This window comes from Pygocentrus nattereri, chromosome 11 (assembly GCF_015220715.1).
Source record: "Pygocentrus nattereri isolate fPygNat1 chromosome 11, fPygNat1.pri, whole genome shotgun sequence".
In the NCBI taxonomy this organism is placed as follows: domain Eukaryota; kingdom Metazoa; phylum Chordata; class Actinopteri; order Characiformes; family Serrasalmidae; genus Pygocentrus; species Pygocentrus nattereri.
In genome coordinates, this window is record NC_051221.1 from 12,551,798 (window position 1) to 12,572,271 (window position 20,474).

At 39.1% G+C, this 20,474-nt stretch overlaps 1 protein-coding gene across 1 annotated transcript; it reads left to right on the forward strand.

Annotated features, from left to right (window-relative positions):
• The first annotated feature begins 12,257 nt into the window (after window positions 1-12,257).
• Window positions 12,258-18,329, forward strand: LOC119264449. The gene is made up of 7 exons (XM_037543098.1): window positions 12,258-12,442; window positions 13,728-13,870; window positions 14,959-15,057; window positions 15,595-15,739; window positions 16,917-17,068; window positions 17,466-17,682; window positions 18,114-18,329. Exons 1-7 carry the CDS (start codon window positions 12,286-12,288, stop codon window positions 18,227-18,229), a joined length of 1,029 nt encoding a protein of 342 aa, XP_037398995.1. The 5' UTR covers window positions 12,258-12,285; the 3' UTR covers window positions 18,230-18,329.
• The last annotated feature ends 2,145 nt before the right edge of the window (window positions 18,330-20,474 follow it).

Consider the following 20,474-nt stretch of genomic DNA (forward strand, 5'->3'; position numbering starts at 1 on the left):
AGGTTTTCGGTTTTCCTGAGATCTGACTTTTTTCTGGAAGATTATAATTCTGGATTGACTGTCAGGCCCCAGTTCTGACAGAACTTCTCCAGCAGGTACAGGTGCTGCTGTAGCCCTCGTTGTGTGGATGACAGCAGCACCATCTGCATAGAACAGGAATTTCACTTCCATGTGGTTTAGGGTGAGTCCAGAAGCTTCAGATTGTTCTAGTAACACTGCTAACTCGTTTATATATATGTTGAATAGGGCTGGACTCAGGCTGTAGCCCTGTCTCAGCCTGTGCCCCTGAGTTAATTGCTCTGTTCTTCCGTCACTGAGTTTAATTCCACACTTGTTCAAATATATGGACTTGATGAGGTCATGTATTTTACCCTGTACACCGTAGAGTCTGATAATAATCCAGTGTGCCAAACGGAATCAAAAGCTTTCTTAAAATCAAGAAAACATGCAAATATTTTACTGTTGCTGTTTTGGTGGACGTGCGTAGGGTGTGTAGGGTGTAAATATGATCAGCAGTGCGGTGATTTGGTAAAAAGCCAATCTGACTCAAGACACTGTGCTCAGTAAGGAAGGCCTGTATACAGGCATTAATAGTACAGCAGAAAACCTTCCCCGGATTACTGCTCACACAGATGCCTCAGGATTTTTGTTTCCGCGCTTGTAGATTTGGGAAATTAGTCCCTGTTCCGGGATTCAGGAAAGCAGCCAGCTTGGAGAACCAAATTAAAGAGTTTCAGTAAGGCCCTGTGCAGGCCAGGAGAGCTGCTCTACAGCATCTCAGTCCTGATGCTACAGGCTTTCTTTGTCTTTAGGTTTTGGATGTCTGCCAATTCTTCCAGGGTAATTTCCTAATCTAATGGGTTTTGATTGTTTCTGATAGCAGATTCGAGAAGTTCTAATTTATTTTGTGTGTGTTTTTGGTTGGTTGTGAGATTTTATGTTAGGGTTTCTTTAAATAGATTTTCAAAGTATGTTTTCCATGTGTTTCTTTTTTTCTGATAAATAGTTTTCTTATATTGTTTGATTGTTTCATTTGTCTCAATTTGGCCTTTTATGGTTCTTTATGTTTTGATTAGATGGCTTTCTAAGCTGTTATCTTGTGATTTCACACTCTGCATCATACCATTTTTCTCTGTGGGGTCTTTTTCTTTTTGCTTTGATTTAGTGAGGTTTGCTTTGATTTTCGATTTGTTATAAATTTAATTAATTTGATTTATTCCCGAGGGGTAGGTGCTGTCGCCTCACAGCAAGGAGGGCCTGGGTATGATTCCCTGGCCGGGCAACCACGGTCCTCTGTGTGTGGAGTTTGTGTGTTCTCCCTGTGTCTGCAGGTCCGGGTTCTCCGGTTTCCTCTTACAGTCCAAAGACATGCAGTAAAGCCAATTGGACATGCTACATTGCGCCTAGTTGTATATATATGTGTGTGTGTGTTTGTCTGCCCTGCAATGGACTGGCGGTCTGTCCAGGGTATATCCTGCCTTCTGCCCAATGACTGCTGGAATAGGCTCCAGCACCCCCGGTGGAAGAAGCAGCTTAGAAAGTGTGTGTGTGTGTGTGTGTGTTTGTGTGAGAGATTTACTGCCAGATTTATATCCCTCTCATTAGGCTGTAACTCTGTCGTTAGGAATTGGTTAATAAGGTTAGTAATCTCTGTAGAACTGATTGCATTAATGAATTCAGACACACTGTTGTAAGTAGGGTTGATTTGAATTAGTTTACAAGACTCCTATGATTTATTTGATTGTGGAATTCTGTTTAGGAACACATTCATTTGGTAGTGGTCTGATAGTGGTGACTGAGGTCTGACTGTGAATGCACTGATGGAGAAGGGGTTCATGTCAGTAATGGCGTAGTTGACTACACTAGACCCAAGAGCTGAGCAGTAAGTGAACCGGCCTAAAGAGTCTCCTCGGATCCGACCACCTCAACAGAGCTGCACTAACTCCTTACCATTCTTATTTACAGCAGAGTCAGTGTTATTGTGTGTTGTTGTTGTGGGGGCTGGGTTTGGGGAGGCCTTAAATATGTGCTTATTTCCTTGTGTGTCAATTACATCAGATTCAGAACCTGTTCTATCATTAAAATCTCCACGCAGCAGCTCATTGCCCTGAGCCAGGAAATGGCTGTGTTCTGTGTGGAGATGAAGAACTCTTCATTACAGTAGGGGATTCTGCAGGAGGAGTGTAAGCTGTTTCTTTATTAATAATGCCCTTTTTAAGTTTTAGCCAATTGTGGATGGGGTCTTTTTTGATAAATTTGATCAAAAATAAATTGATAAATGGGATATCGGCCTCTCCTTATACCAGATGATGAATACCCCACCTGAATCTTTGCCGTGCTTTACATTTGAATGTCTAAAGGTAGGTAAGAGTATTTCTTTGTAGCCTGAGGGACAGTAAGTGTCCACATCTGACCAACACCATGTTTCTAAGAGTACAGTTACATCCTGATTGTTGATGATTTTGATCTCTTTGATTCTGAGATTGAGCTTTTAGCTCCTGGGATGGATGAATACAGACAAATATACACTGCTCAAAAAAATAAAGGGAACACTTAAACAACACAATATAACTCCAAGTAAATCAAACTTATGTGAAATCAAACTGTCCACTTAGGAAACAACACTGACTGACAATCAATTTCACATGGTGTTGTGCAAATGGAATAGACAACAGGTGGAAATTATTGGCAATTAGCAAGACACACTCAATAAAGGAGTGGTTCTGCAGGTGGGGACCACAGACCACTTCTCAGTACCTATGCTTTGTCGCTGATGTTTTGGTCACTTTTGAATGTTGGTGGTGCTTTCACACTCGTGGTAGCATGAGATGGACTCTACAATCCACGCAAGTGGCTAGTGGTAGGGCAGTTCATCCAGGATGGCACATCAATGTGAGCTATCCCTTACGAAAAAGAAGTTTATTCAAGTGTGCTATTAGTATACTTATTTTAAACTAAAAATATATGAGTATGCTTTCAGTTTACTTTTTACATACTTATCAGTGACATACTAAACACAATCATACCTAAGTATACTTAACTTATACTGACAAGTATACTGAAAAGTCTTAGTACATTTGGCCTATACTTGTACTTGCCTTATAAAGTATACTAGGCTTGTATTTTGGAACTGAACCTGACCTTCTATGTGCAGTATCATTAACCAACACAAACTGATACAGAAACAGAGAAACATTTGACAGTTTATTGACAATACTCTTCCAAGGTGTGACAGTATTGTAACAGGCTTAATTCACACTGATATTATATTCCATTACCGTATACATGCATGTGTGCATACATATGTACATACCAAAATTCAAAAACTACAGAACAAAGAACACTTACTTTACTGTTAATGCAAGTAAATAAAACTGTTTTTTTCTTTTTGGGCTGTTTCTTTTGGTTAATTCATCATAAAATTTACACATGTAAATGACAACAGACATTTTCAGATTGTGTCATATATAGCTGCTGTTGGAACAAAAAATCTCCATATATGTCATTTTTCAGTTTTTGACATAATGATTTATATGTAGGTGCCTGTCGGGGCGGTAATCCTCGAACCCGGTGGTGGACACCCCAGGTGAGAGATGCCGTCAAGCTGAAGAAGGAATCCTACCGGACATGGTTGGCCTGTAGGACACCAGAGGCAGCTGGCAGGTATCGACAGGCCAAGCGATCTGCGGCTTCAGTCGTTGCCAAGGCAAAAACCCGGGTGTGGGAAGAGTTCGGTGAGGCCTTGGAAAGTGACTTTAAGTCGGCTCCGAAAAGATTCTGGCAAACCGTCAGGCGACTCAGAAGGGGAAAGCAGTGTGCCACTAGCACTGTATATAGTGGAGATGGTGTGCTGCTGACTTCGACTGAAGACGTCATTGGGCGGTGGAAGGAATACTTTGAGGACCTTCTCAATCCCACCGACACGTTCTCCAGTGAGGAGGCAGAGTCTGGGGACACGGGAATAGGCTTGTCCATTACTGAGGCCGAAGTCGCTAAGGTAGTTAAAAAGCTCCTTGGCGGCAGGGCTGCAGGGGTGGATGAGATCCGTCCCGAGTTCCTCAAGGCTCTGGATGTTGTGGGGCTGTCTTGGCTGACACGCCTTTTCAACATTGCGTGGACATCGGGGGTGGTGCCACTTGATTGGCAGACTGGGGTGGTGGTGCCTCTTTTTAAAAAGGGGGACCGGAGGGTGTGTTCCAACTATAGGGGAATCACACTCCTCAGCCTCCCTGGTAAGGTCTATGCAAGGGTACTGGAGAAGAGAGTCCGGCTTATAGTCGAACCTCGGATCCAGGAGGAGCAGTGCGGGTTCCGCCCTGGTCGTGGAACACTGGACCAACTCTTTACCCTCTCCAGGATTCTGGAGGGTTCATAGGAGTTTGCCCAACCAGTCCACATGTGCTTTGTGGATTTGGAGAAGGCATTCGACTGTGTTCCCCGGGGTATTCTGTGGGAGGTGCTTCGGGAGTATGGGGTACATGGCTCTTTGCTACGAGCCATTCAGGCCCTGTACAAACAAAGCAGGAGCTTGGTTCGCATGGCCGGCAGTAAGTCAGACTTTTTCCCAGTGAGAGTTGGACTCCGTCAGGGCTGCCCTTTGTCACCGATTCTATTCATAATTTTTATGGATAGAATTTCTAGGTGCAGTCAGGGGATGGAGGGTGTCCGGTTTGGTGACCTCAGGGTCACATCGCTGCTGTTCGCAGATGATGTGGTCCTATTGGGGACATCAGGCCGTGAACTTCAGCTTTCACTGGATCGGTTTGCAGCCGAGTGTGAAGCGGCCGGGATGAGGATCAGTACCTCCAAATCCGAGGCCATGGTTCTCACGCGGGAAAGGGTGGAGAGCCCTCTCTGGGTCGGGGATGAGCTCTTGCCTCAAGTGGAGGAGTTTAAGTATCTCGGGGTCTTGTTCACGAGTGATGGTACAAGGGAGCGGGAGATTGACAGGCGGATTGGTGCTGGGTCAGCAGTGATGCGGGCTCTTTACCGGTCTGTTGTGGTAAAGAAAGAGCTGAGCCATAAGGCAAGGCTCTCGATTTACTGGTCGATCTATGTTCCCACCCTCACCTATGGTCATGAGCTTTGGGTAATGACCGAAAGAACGAGATCGCGAATACAAGCGGCTGAAATGAGTTTCCTCCGCAGGGTGGCTGGACTCTCCCTTAGAGATAGGGTGAGAAGTTCGGTCATCCGAGAGGGACTCGGAGTAGAGCCGCTGCTTCTTCACGTCGAGAGGAGCCAGTTGAGGTGGTTCGGGCATCTTGTTAGGATGCCTCCTGGACGCCTCCCTTGGGAGGTGTCACAGGCAAGTCCACCGGGGAGGAGACCCCGGGGAAGACCCAGGACACGCTGGCGTGACTATATCGCCCAGCTGGCCTGGGAGCGCCTCGGAATCCCTCCCAGGGAGCTAGTGGAAGTGGCTGGGGAAAGGGAGGTCTGGGCTTCATTGCTCAGGATGCTGCCCCCGCGACCCGAACCCCAGAGAAGCGGAAGATGATGGATGGATGGATGGATGGATGGATTTATATGTATTCAATCTCATCACAAAATAGCACATCATACATAAAAAGGAGCAAGTGTCTTTAAGTAATACATAAATCACTGGCTACAATGCTTGATTTCTTATATAGCCCATGATTGCTCTTTTAGTCCCGTTCATGTCGATTTGGCAAAGGTGTAACATATAATCTGTCAAATGTTTCAACAACAACACATTTCATTGTTATCATATCTGGCCATATAGCACTGACATTTCCAGTCTTCCTCACCTCATGTATGAAAGTACTCTGTACATTTATTTGTAAGTCTTTACACAAAGGCCTGCTAGATTTAGCAAGCACCTCAACTAAAATACAGCAATGTTTGGTACATGCACAATATGCAGGGCTTTGATGTGCACACATTTTTTTAAAAATGACTAAGTCATTAATTAAACACAACGTACAATCTTTCAAGTATACAGCACTGTTGTATCTTTTCTTTAGTCTGTCATATTTTTGACTGTGATACAAAACTCCACCGACCAAAAAACGGCTGTAAGACCAGAAGCAGTTACTTAGATTGCCACATAACTTGGCAATGGCAACCATATACGAAGTTGTGATATTTTCTCGCAATTGAGGATACCCAAAACCCTTCACACTTTCATTTAGTACTTCACATTTTTCTGTTCTTCGCTTATTAAAGTACAGCTCTTCAAAAAATGATTGAACTTTTGCACTTGTGATAGTATGTTTGGCCTTTTCTGGCAATTCTCTCCACAACAGAAATTTTCTAGCTATTTGTGAAGGGATGTACTGTGTTCCATGAAAATACTTCTGTAGAGTGCCCATATTAGATTCAAATGCAAAGGTTGACGTAGCCCATAATGGCCCCCAATGTTTCACGCTTTGTGTGATGTGTGTAAGTAAGTGTATGTTGAAAGTCATGTGATGTTTCCCATACAGTCTTTGAAATTCAATGACAAATTTTTTAAGAGCCAATTCTGACATCAAGATGCTTCTAGTCTTGATCTTGTCCTGCAGTAATGTATATACACCAAACACCAAAAGGAACAAATGATTCCAAAATCTGGCAGGGAGTATGCCTTTCAAGACAGGTAGAGCATAGAAGAGAAGAAATGCTCGCCACTCTGAAGCTTTCCAGAACTTCCTTTCACTCATTGACCTTGGTGTCCTGGTTATCTCAACGGGAGGCTTTATTTTTACAAGTCGCAAATCAACCTCTTCAATCTGTTTGCCAAGGTACCAGGGGGCTTCACTGTTTCCTGTATCAAACCACAGTGTGGACAATTGCCGAGTGACTCCAAGACACACATTGTGTTGATATTCAGGAATGAATCCATTTATCATTTGGAAGTGACTGAGCTTCATTAAAGGAGATGGCCCTTTGACTCCAAATACTGGCTCATTATCTGAAGCTGACATTGCATGACTGAAATGATCTCTTTCATTTCGAAGTGGGGGTTCAGGTTGATCGTATGGATAGGATTTACCACCTTTGTGATAACAAAAATCACAACCATGAAAACCATTGAACTGCTTTGTGTTACGAAGCAATGGACGAGCCATCGAATCAGAGCTACAAACCAGTACAAACACTTTAGAAACATGACAGTTTCCCTGTATGTCTTGCCAATCAACACCTTCACTCTCTAATAATGAGGCTTCTTTAACAAACGGTGTTAGCAATGTTAACATTGATGGTTTACTTGGTCCAAACCATAACGCTGACATCAAAATGTGCTGTTTCCTCACTTCTGGTTTTAGTTCAATTACTTGACACTGAATTGGCCAAATGCTGCATTTAGAACTTTTGAACACTGGTGCACCATCACAATTCCAAATTAGTGTCAAGTCATCTTTTCCTAGAACTCCACTATCACATAACTTTTGATACTCTTCGCCAGACTGTATGTCAGAGAGAACTCCGAAAGTTCTAGTTTTTTTATTAAGAATTACACCATGTTCTTGCAGAAGTTGCTTAATCTGTGCATACAGGGGCAACACAAGGAAATAGAAGCCATTCTTTAGGTTTGCACTGGCATCAAATACTATGTTACAAGAGTCACACTGAGAGGGACAGTCTGCTCTAATGCCAAGGTATTTTAAACAGCTTTCACAATAAAAGTGAACTTCAAATTTAGATGAACTTCCAAATTCTTTGTGGAAAAGGTAATGTGAAGATGGGATAAGACCTGGAAACATTATGTTAAACATTTCCAGTAAGTGAGTAAGTGCTTCACCAGTTAAATTATGCCGTAGCAGATAGGGCATCAGTACACTTTCTCCTTTAGAAAGAGGTGCACCAGGATACAAGGGTGTGTCACCAGTATCTGCTCTATCTTCACTAACCTAGAGAGAGAAAGAGACAGAACCCAAAGATGTAAAAATGTGAGCAGCTGCAGAACAGAAACAGGAATATTAGTCCGATGTGTTGTTTTTTACAAAATGTAATTTTCAAGGAATGCTTGCTCTGGATCATCACAAAATATATGTGATATTTTCATCATATTCTACAAAGATGCAAATGCAAAAGAAAGAGTACCTAGGTGTATGTGTACCCATGTGTTTAACTTTAGAGCCTTGGGTTATGCCTAATCCTAACAGTGATAAAATATCCTTATTACTTTGTCTATGCTTCCCAGGGCTGGTAATACAGAACACTGGGCTCATATTATATCCAGGTATCCCAAGATGCTACCAAACTTCAGTTCCACTTTAAACAAACTATAATCTACTCCCTACGTCTTCCCACAAAGTGCAGGAGTGATAATACATTGCTGTACAGCAAAATATAACCCATGACTTTTGATTGACTTGTTAACAAAATTCAGAATTTTAGGAGTCTGGTAGAAAAACTTAATTCTATGTTTACATATGCTGTCATTTTGAAATAGTCTGATATTCAGAAAACTCTTACTACCTGCTTCTTCAACTCAACGACATAAAAAAGTATGTAAGGACAAAAACTCTAAACATTTTTGCTAGGCAATGCACTGTGGTTTCCCCAGGTGATCTAGGCACAGCACATATCTATGTCTGCTGACCAAAGGTAAAAAGCTTCTACAGTTAGCCCATCGCTATTTCATATTGTCTATGAATGCACTCATTTTATGTAATGGTCTTCTTAAATGAACTATTAACTCCTAACACCATGTTACTGAACAATTTACTACATACCACTGAAAATTCAGATGTGTTTTCTCCACCAGTATTGCCTTCCATCAAGTCTTCACTGTCCATATCGTTTCCAGCTTCATTCCTGGTAGCATTAAGCATGCTCTCTTCAGAATCTGACAGGTCTTCCTCGTTCTACAGGTTAACAAGGGGAAATGATGACTTGAAAGAATATGAATTAATTAAAAGGATAGGTATTTTATTTAATCCATGGTAAAAACTGTGATTTAAAATTGTGAATTCACCTCCTGAATGTCAGCACCAAACAGGCTAGTTGTGCAGGAGTTTTCATTGTCCATTTCATCTTCTTCATCTGCACTGTTGGATGCATTACTCATGCTATCTTCTGTGTTTATTTTGTCATCTTCATTGTCACTCTAAAGGTTCACAAAGGAAAGAGAATGAAAAACTGAATGAATGGCAAAATATCAGTGAATTTGTGCAGGCCATTTGTGCAGGTCACAGAAATCCACTAACTACATGTAATGTCTTATGTGCAATGTGGACATTTTGGTGTGAGAGTGGCACTGGACTTCAGGTCATAAGTTTAAGAGAGTTGACAGGATTCATCCTCCAAGGAGCATGACTGTGCTCACCAAATTTTATGGCAATTAGCCCAGCATATTTCAAGATTTTCTGCCTTAGAGCAATGAGATAGATTAAAAAAAATAACAATGCCAGTAGACAAATTGCAACTGTGTATTTACCTCTTGAATGTCAGCACCTAACAGGCCAGTTGTGGAGGAGTTTTCACTGTTCACTTCATCATCATCGTCTTCACTGTTGGAAGCATTACTCATGTCATCTTCTGTGTTTGGTTGGTCATCTTCATTGTTGATCTAAAGTTTCACAAGGGAAAAAATGAATAACTGAACGAATGGCATAATATCACTGAACTTGTGCAGGCCCTCTGCTGCATGTAGGGAGAAAATGAGTAGTGGGAGAATGGAGTCTGTTATTTGGCCACAATACAGTGGAATATTTCTGTAGGGAGTAAAATGCAAATACCACAGCAATCCACTAACTACATGTAATATCTGACAAATTCTGACATTTTGGTGTGAGAATGGCGCTGGATTAAAGGTCATAGAGCGCTGTTAAAAAGTATTTATCCCCACTCAAATTCTTCTATTTTGTTGTAGGTATCACATTTAAATGTTTCAGATCATCCAACAAATTTTAATACAAGATAAAGATAACACACGTAAGCACAAAACGCAGCTTTTAAATGATCATTCCATTTACTGAAGTTAAGGATTTATTCAAAACCTATATCACCCATGTATGCTGCCTTCTGCCTGATGTCAGCTGGGATAGGCTCCAGCTCTCCCCACGACCCAGAAGGAGAAGTGGCTTAGAAGATGTGTGTGTTTATATCGCTCATGTAAAAATGTTTCCCACCACAAGCCTAAAAACCAGTTTTGCCGCTCTTGGCAGTAATAACTGTGATCAAACACTTTTTGCACCACTGTGGAGGGATTCTGGCCCACGCTTCTTTGCATTCAAGTGTGACAAACAAGAAAAAATACAAGAATTTGGGAAGGGGGCAAATACTTTTTCACAGCACAGTAGGATCAACACACTTCACAGGGTCATCCTCCAAGGAGCATGAATGTGCTCACCAAATTTTATGCAATTGGCCCAGCATATTTTCTGATTTGTTGCCTTGGAGCAATAAGCTGGATATGTCAGTACAATGTCAGTAGACAAATTGCAATTGTGTATTTATCTCTTCAATGTCAGTACCCAACAGTCCAGTTGTGGAGGAATTTCCACTGTCCACTTCATGGTCATTGTCTTCACTGTTGGATGCATTACTCATGCCATCTTTTGTGCTTATTTGGTCATCCTCACACGGTTAACAAGGGAAAAGTCAAGGAACATTTTAAACATAGCAGGCTTTTCTTGTACCACAGTTAACAGACTTTAAAGTTGTGCAATGTTATTAAACTGTTAATTACTAATAGGTGACAGACAGTGTTTATATACAGGAAATTGTTATAAGTGACACAGTAAAAATAAGGTAAAAGTTTATTTATTTATGACTTGAGTACAAATGTACAAAAAATGTGTAGTACAGCATTAAAGAACATGAATAATTTACTGTTGTAATAAGATAAATAATGCTCTCTATGAGGCCCAGGCAATATGCACATTAAGTATCACAATATGTCTGAGTGAATACCTCAGCATTGATATTGTGATGATATTGGAAGGGAAAAAAAATGGTGCTTTCATGAGATATTTACACAATTACAATTTTAATGAACAGCTATTAGCAACATGAATAAGAATGGTCAAGCAAAGAAGCAAAAAATGCTGACATAGACACAGTAGGTGTAAAATGTAAATACCTCTTCAACATCTTTCTCGAAGTCTTCATTGCCCAGTTTATTTATTTCATCTTCACTGTTGGAAGCATTGCTCCTGCCATCTCCAGTATTTCTTGGATCATGTTCTTCGTAGTTGTACTTGTAGACAAGGAAAGACGGAAAGGGTAAGAGGTAGTGTCAAAAAATAAAAAGGCGGTAATTTCTTTCCCCAAGGTTAATATTACAGAATAAATATTAAGAACATTTAAAAATTGAGGCCAATTATACCCTTAGTTTTTGCAGATGTATCCAAATTATATTGTGCATCACACACAGTGCACAGCCATCAATTACTCAATCTCAAAAAACATTTTACTTTATTACAGCTCTCTAAAGGTATGTGTGTAGTATTTTTAATGTCTGCTTATTACCAGGTGTATATTTAATGAGTAAAACTTATAAATAAGTGCAACTTATAAGTGCACTAATACAATATAAATCATTAGTCGCAGCCCTTGTGTCAGCCTCCAATAAGCATCTCTCATACTGACCACATTTAGCAAACTGTGCTCATCATCTTCATTATTTGCATGTAACCAGCTGTCTTCTTGGCTACTCTATATTTATAGAAAAAGAGACACACAGAGACATTTTAGTCATACAGCTATTGTGCTGGGCTGTTGATAGTGATTTCTCATTATGATTCACCGTGATAATATGCATAAAATGAAGCATTATAACAAGAACCAAAGTTTTGACAGGCGAGCACTAACGTTAAGTTAGTTTCCTGTGTTAATCTGACTTTGAACAGAAATAAAAGTAGACTTAAATCTTGGTGTAGTGAACAGTTATTAGTTTGCATCCTAAGTTTTACCAAAGTTACTTACTTTCGCATTCCATCTGAACTTGGTTCTCCTTGGAATTCTTTCTGTGTCACTTTCCAAGTATCTTTTGTAAGGTCCTGAACGTCTTGCCATTATTTCGCACGTTGCACCCACCTGCTATGAAGGACGAATGGGACCGAGAGCAGCCTTTGGAGTGGTCTCCCGCTTTCCGAATCCTTTCGACGCGGTCACGCACCTCTCGCGATAGCAGGCCATTTGAAATGTGCACGCGCGCATTTCGCCTTTGACCGTTAAGCATCTTTGGCGGATTAGAGGATCACCGGTTTACATGTACGAATAACAAAGAAAGCTAAAATTTGTCAGTGATAACAATACTGATCTATCACAATGGCATTTGCCATATATTATTTTAAGGACAAGACCGTGGAAGTCGGAAAAACTGCTTGGATGAGTGCTGAAGACCAGGACTATGCGTCTTCAAAGATGATCACACAGTGCCCGAGACTCGATGATGAAGATGGATGGATAAATGTGAATTGGGATAAAGGCAGAAAGAAGAAAGATGGTCCAGCCTTTTTTCCTGCAAAGGTTTTAATGATTAGTGGTGAGTAAGTATAGGTTCAATAGCTATTGACTTTGGCTATGTCGACATTAGTGCGTTTTAGTTTTAAAACGCATCGCTTTGGCGAGCTTCGTCTTCGCCTGGCGTCCATATGAACTCCAGAGTTTCTGAACCCGTTTTTGAAACGCTGCTCACTGGCCTCGGTTTAGTCTCCGGGTTTGCGTTTTAGTTTGGACGGGCAAATTATCAGACATATGTTCACAATAGAAGTTACGTATCGGAGATTGTGCGTCGGTTTTTTGTAATATTTAGGTTTTTTTATCCCCAATTTGTTATGCTTGCGATCATATTTTCTAACCAGCTAACGTTAACTTAGCTAAACTATGTGGAAGACAGTAGCTAGCTAATTTAGTTAGCTAGCAAGCTAGTCTAGACACATAGTGCTTAGTGCACAATGCATCTTAACGGTTTCACTACATTAGCTAGCTAACCTAACTAGTTAACATTCCCAGCTTCGTCACTGGATTCAATAAATTTCATTCACAGCAGGTCTTTTAGATCTTATGCCAGCTAGCTTCTAGTTCTGACCTCTTCTGTGGCGGTAATCGACTGTTCGCAGCGACTCTTCAGACAGGTTAAGCCAGCTAACGCTAGCTAGCCTAGTTAGCACCAACTAACGAGGTACACACCTGAAATAAACGTGTTTTTCTTCAAAGTCGAATATCCAAATTTGTCTCAATGAGTGTATAAAGATGTATATGTCTTAAATATATAACTACACAACCACATGTTTTTACAGAGGTGATTTTGAGTATTAGCACGTCAGAAAATAACAGCAGCCATAAAAATCCATTTTCACCGTGTCTTTAGGAATAAAATGTTATATAAACGACACTATAGATGATATACGAGTAAACCCTTCTTTAAAAAGCTTCAGGATATATGAAGGAATAAAAGGTAGGAATGAAACGGGAAGTATGCGGGTGCTAACCTACTGATGTGGAGGTTTCTGGCTCAGTGTAAGAGGGAAAAGCTCATTTTGAGAAAACGATCTTTTAGGATGCATTGTAATTGAAATGTACAGACTTAAATAAACAAAGTGTAAAAAAACAAACATTATTATTAGTTATTTACATGTTATAGAAGCCAAAAAAAACCAAAATCTCAAAATAGACCAGTGCATGAAAAAAACAATGCTTTGGCTTGAGTGTCATGTCTTATGATATCAACAAGCTGTCTGTCTGTTAGTGAGAGCTCATAGGAACATATACCCTGAAGACCCAGTCAGCATTTTAATTTGGTCATTATGCACAAATTTTTCACATAGACAACAACAGTGACCTCTGCCAGAAGAGGGAGGAATTCATAAAGGGTGTAGACATCTGGAACCAAACACTCAAGAGGAAGACCAAGCCAAACAGTAGGTGGATGAAGGACATGGAAGATAAGGATGAAAGGCCAACAAAACAGGTAATTACATTTACACAGTTAAAGAACAGTATGCAGAGGATTGTGTGTCACCTCTTAAATTATTCTAGCAGAAATGAATATGCATTACAATACAGGCGTGACACATTACTTTCTCATTATTTATTGATGTGTGGAAAACTGAAAAGCAAAACCTTCCTTTCTGTTGCATTCAAAAATTTGCATTACTCCATATTTGCAACAACTTGTACCTTAATTTCTCTTAAGAGTAGGAGAGAATTGTGCATCATTAAATGCAATCACTGTCAAACATCTTGAAAAGGAAGTCCCTGTTGACAGTTTTTCAATAAAGAAATCAGTGGTCATCAGAACAATGTATTGAAGGGCTTGCATTTCTCTGTTGTCTTTCATGTATTTTCAATTATGATTACTCTGTGATAGATGCTTTATGAGAGCTATAATAGTTTGTAGATGTTCTAATGTTTGATTTTAATTGCTCATCATAATCCCAGCCATCATGTCAGTGGTATGGAAATATTTCAACTTTTCTGACAAAGACACATTTGCAAACCTTGATTATCTGAAATAAATAGATGGGGTGCATCATCAAAACCTTTTAAACCTTAAGATTTTGAACCATCACAACACCACGATGGCTGTTGTGGTTCCCATTTGAGAACTTGGTGGAGTGTCTCCTCATTTTCATGTTTTGGCCCAAGAATCTTTACTTAGGTAATCCCTAGGTTGTATTAAATAAATTAATATTTTTTAAAAAGGATCTTATTGTTTTTGTAAATCATGTATTGGTCATTGAACAATATTTTTGTCTCATTATCACAGCGGTAAATTTTGACACATGCTATGTAATGGCCTTTTGTTGAGTCTCTGTGAGTCTGATGGATAGGAATGTACTAAGTATTCAGGTAGTACTGGGGAACAGAAAGTGGATAGTTAAATAAAATAATTGGCAGTGTCCCAGTTGTCAAACTTAAAATATTGATTTTTGATTATTTTGGTAATTTATGGGTAGGTCAGAACTATCTGTGGTCCAGTTGATTGCTAAATAGTTATTAGAATCACTACTATTGCACATACCTGCTATAAAAAAAAAATAATTATCATTTTGACAGCAAAAGAGCAAAAAGGCAACCTGTACCCCAAAAGAAGCATCAGACCAAATAATTGAAGGCCTGAAGAAGGAGTTGATGGCAAAGCAAGCATCTTTAGAGGTAAATTATTTTTAATATTTACAAATTTTACAGTTATTTTTACAATTTTAATGTTATTTTGAGTTTAAAGGAGTAGGTTGTACCCCTAGCAGTGAGGCTGCAAATTGTAACCAACCTGGCGTTCCAGAGTTTTCTTGTATCACCCTGAATGGTGCTGACATGAAGCGTTCTCTAACCCTAACCCTAACCCTGAAGCGTTACAACAGTATTTGCTGCACTATTTAAGGTAAAATGGGAAAATTCTAACAAGAAGCTGATGAATAAGCTGAATTCACCCTCATAGTTTTAATGTTGGCAGTACTTTTGAATAAAGAGATTTAAGCTGTTAAAAACCTGCAGTTTATGTAGAGTGTTACCTTTAAATGTGTGCTAAGGTAGGACATTTCAAGAAGGATTCTTCTTGTTGTGTTTTCCAGTCAGTGCTATAGTGCCACAAATTTAAGCTTCTGCTTCAAATTACAAAAGGCGCTCTCTAGACCTAGTGTTTGGTTTTCCTATTCTGGCTACATTTTTTCTGATCATTGTGTTTTGGTATAGTCAAATACTGAAAAGGAGGAGTCATCAGATGAGGACCTGCTGCCCAGGAACTGGAGTAAGGCACAGCAGAAAATAAAGGAGCTTAAAAGAGAGAACAAGAGGCTGAAAGAAGGCAGTATTAAAGAGATATTAGATGCCATGAGAGGTAATTTTATGACTTTTAAGCAATTAAACAAATATTCTGCCCTTGTGTAGGCAATATCTCAAAAATTGCAGAGAAAATAAGGCAACATCAAATCACCTTAGGCTAATATGGGTATGTGGAGATAACATCAAAAATATATTTGAAAAACTTAGCAGCAACCAAAGAATACAAGCGAAGGAGAGATAGTTGACCAGTGTTGGCTTTTGTCATTCCATGGTATCCATTGTATTTGGGTGACAGCAGGCAGTGAATGTTACATAAATATCTAGCCCTTACCAAATCACACTGAAATGATCTGGACTGATAAATTTCAGTACAAGAAAGTGAAATAAATAACCACACACACACCTCACTGGAAAGCACTTAACTTCAGGACAGCATATCTCAAAATCTATTTTAACGATTGCCTTTAAATTCGGAAAACACATTCATGCTGGTTAGAGGATGAACTTTGACTACTTTGGTGACATGCTCTTTCATGTAGAAACGCCCTTAACTCACTACCTGCATTTACCAAGCCAGCAGAGCACCAGTAATGGAGGATTATGTTAAGTGACACTTATTAATCCCACAAATGGGGAAATTTCACCTCCGCATTTAACCCATTTGTGAAGTGAAGTGAGCAATTGGGGGTTAGGTGTTTTGGTCAAGGGCACTTCAGTCGTGGACTGGGGATCAAACCAGCAACCTTCTGGTCAAAGGGCCAGTTCCCTAAACTCCAGTCCACGACTGCCCCCACTACTTAGTAGTGTTTTGAGTGAACTAGTACTTTAAGGACTTATAGGCTTCATAAAAAATCCAGCTGTTCTCACTTGCCTTAGCATTTGAAGATTTCTCTTTTGAAATTTGATTTACAGATTCAGACATACTGGTCAGAATTTGATTTTGTTAAATGTCTTATATAAACTAGCAGGTTTCCTTTGGTCATTGAACAGTAAAGACATTTTTTTTACTAAAAAGGCTTATGTGTTTAATTGGTAGTGGCAATAAAAAAATCTTAAAATGTCTTATATATAGCTTACTGAAACCTAGTAGACCCTGTAGACACCCTGATTATATATATTTTTTCTTTTCAAATGATTATTGTGATGTCTGGAATGTGTCTCAACATTCAGTCATAAGACTTAAAGTTTTTACACTTGTCTTATAATTATTTATATGTTCATTCTCTGAACAGAGCTTCCAGTGGTAGTTGCAAAGATGAAAGAAGTAATTGAAAATGTTACATTTCAAACCTCAACTCCTGCATCCAACTGGTCAACATCCACAACATCTGTGGGCTCACCAGTTTCTGCATGTGTTTCTCCTCAAGTAGTGTCTGATGATATGGTAAGTACCACATATAGTTATGTTATAGGCCATGTGTTTCCAACGTGGAAAATCTGCATATTCAGTTGTGGTGAATGTGCATGTTAACTGGTTAGGATGCATATTCCCTGAACAGGCAATCTGGGAGTCATTCCCACATTTTCAAATGACATTATTAATGTAGATGGAGATACTACAGAGCGATGTGGCCATGCTATCCCTTGAATGGCAAAGTATTTTGCACCCCATATTAGTCATTTCATTGGGAAATGTGAGAGGCATTTCAGGGATAATGTCTTAGTTAATATACATGCACAGACCTCCCGGGGGATGTGTATTATTATTTTGTCATTACTTATGTGTGTAACAACAATGTGTGACCACTTTCAAACTAACCATTCCATCAATTCTTTTGCAGGTGTGTCTTCTGCCAGGCTCTAATGTTGAAGTCCCTAGACGAAAGCTTAACTCTCTGCGGACGGCAAATCCGTCCGTGTACATCGGGGACCTTGCTGTGCTTGTCTATGGCAGGGAAACATTGTCACATTCAAGTTTGACAGGGAGACAGTCAGGGGCACACAAAGACGTGGAATCAAAGCCACAACTCGAAAACACAAAACTTGATGCTATAATTGGTGAGTACATTTAATTAAAGGGAAATTTCATTCTGAAATAAATTCCTACACAACACATGTATATATTTTTTACAAAATGATTGCAGTGTTTCATTTTGTCTCTGACTGCAATAGTGTTCAGTTTCTGTCACCTTCAACATGGAACAAAAATGGAACATTAGCCACGTTTACATGCAGCCTGATAATCTGTTAATAATCTGACTAATAGCTCAATCGGAATAGAATACGTCCATGTAAACACCGATTTGGTAATGCAGCAAAAAATAAATGTAATTTTGCTGATCCCATTAGTGTTCAGATACTTACCTAACAAAATTAAAATATCATGTAGAAACATGCCACTTCCACTGTTTTGTTGTGTTAATTCTGGATGGTGAATTTGGTGTGATAGAAAAAAAAGTTAAAGTAACATTTTGTTTTCTGTATCCTAGGTCATGCTCTATCAAAGTTCCCTGACATCAGTGTCCAAGATGTGAGACGCATCATAAGAAAAAAATGCAACAACGAAAGCTATACCAGGCAAGCCACAGCAAAGAAGACCATGTGAAAAGAACTTTTTTCCCCTTTAGTTGAACATTTTTGGTTACATTTGTGGTTCCTCTGTCTCAGGATGACCATTTAACAACTGTACAAAATTGCTTGTGGGCAGCCAGGGACTGATCTTGTAGAGGCTGCATGTCGGCTTATCAAAAGACAATGTGCTTGTTGTGCTTTGTTTGGAGTGTCATCCAGTACAATATTTGTTTGGTAATTTTGATTATAAAAAAAACATGTTCTTAATCCTGAGTATGTCTTGTTTATTTTTATACATGTAGTTCAATGATAAGTGTACTTAAAGTAAACTTAAATGTATATTTTAAGTATAAAAAAATACCTAAATTGAAACCTAGTAGTATACTTTAAAGTGCAAAAATAATATAGAAGTACTAAACAAAGTATTAATAAATTCACTTAAAGAAAATGTACAAGCATACTTGCAGTATAAAAACCACTAAACTATTAGTTTCCTGAGAGTATACTTCAAACTACTTTCATAAACTAAAAAAGTGGGATATAAGTAAATAACTAGTAAACTAACAGTATACTGAGAAGTTCACTTTTAGTATAGTTCATAGTATAGTTGCAATACAAAATAAAACTTAAATCTAAACTAGTTGTGTACTCAAAGTTTACTACACTTACACCTAAAGTATACTTAAATATATACTTAAAAGTATACTTCAATAAACTAAAAAGTGGGCCAATTTAGTCCCAAGAAGTACTGAAAGAGTACACTTACAAGTATACTACTAGTACATTGATATTAGTATACTTACTACATAAAGTATACTTTGGAAATATACTTGAACTTTACTTAAGTTTACTTAATAAAATGAACTTTAAGTATACTTTTTTTTGGTAAGGGATGGCAAGAAGGTTTGCTGTGTCTGGAAAATAATGGCGGCCACACAAAATATTGACACTTCAGGAACTGTCTCTTAGGGGTGTACTCACCTTTGTTGCCATTGGGTTAGACATTAATGGCTGTATATTGAGTTATTTTGAGGGAAGAATAAATTTACACTGTTATATAAGCTGCACACAGACTACTTTTCATTGTGTCAAAGTGTCATTTTGTCGGTGTTGTCCCATGAAAAGATTTACTTAAATATCTGCAGAAATGTGAGGGGTGTACTCACTTTTGTGATACACTGTATAAAGAATCATATGTCTTACTAATGTCTTGAGATGGCACTACCATTGAAACTATAGGGTAGCTGATCATTAACGAAGTTGCTTAATTTGGGGCTATTACCAAAAAGTTGTTCTTTTATTCTTAAGAAGGAATGGTATTTACTATGGAGATTCAAATTGTTACTTTTTTGTTCCATTTTATTTAGGCAGTGACCCGTTGCCCAGCAACAGTATAGCAGATGTAAACTCAATATAGAGTACGTTATTAAAGGTTGGCAAAATGCCAGACACTATGCAAACCCACTGTCCTCCAGCAGTGATCAAGAGGCCAGAGGTTAGTATTTTCTCATCAATATGTATTTGACTAGGCTATGCAGAGGCATGCTTAAGTTAACTGTTTAGATAAAGTTAGCCAGCAGTTGTTAAACACATGGCATTGCTATGTAATCAATATTCACAGTTTCTATATGTTTCCATAAGCTATCACATAGAGGTGGCTGTTTCATAATGCCAAATGGAGAACAGCCCAAGACTGCTATGTTTATGCTGCTGCTCCTGCTGCATAATCATAAACTAATCAAACTAACCACTACCCACCTGTTTTTCCTGCTTTGTACTATAATATTTATACTAACAATGTCGACCAGAGTAGGGTGGGTTCCCCTTCTGAGTCTTGGTTCCTCTCAAGGTTTGAGAGACACTTTACCATCACTGAAGACAAGATGCAGTTGCTTTCTAATTGGGTCTCAATGAAAAACATCAACAAGTGATTTATAAAATACAGGTATTTGTATTAATCATGTGTGGTGGTCCCTTCTTTGCCATGCACAGGTCTGCATGCTCATTTGCTTCAGGCCCACTCTGTCATATCCTCCTTGAGCTCCTCCGCTTTACCTCAGTGTGTTTTTACACAGATTGAGTTACACTCTGCCTCAACTTGAAGATTTACACCATCACAGTTTTAAATGATTTCCCCTCAGATCAATACATTTATTCAGTATTTTACTGACATTTTTTTTTCTAACTGCTATATGGTTATTGATTGTTTTTAGGGGCAGAACATACGGAAAAGGTTGAACAAAGCAGTGAGAAGTCCACAACATTAGTTTTAACAACCC

Coding starts and splice junctions, on each gene's coding strand:
- LOC119264449 (XM_037543098.1), top strand. CDS start 12,286: ATGAGTGCTGAAGACCAGGACTATGCGTCTTCAAAGATGATCACACAG. Junction 15,058..15,594: donor CAAAGCAAGCATCTTTAGAG/GTAAATTATTTT, acceptor GTTTTGGTATAG/TCAAATACTGAAAAGGAGGA. Junction 17,069..17,465: donor AAGTAGTGTCTGATGATATG/GTAAGTACCACA, acceptor ATTCTTTTGCAG/GTGTGTCTTCTGCCAGGCTC.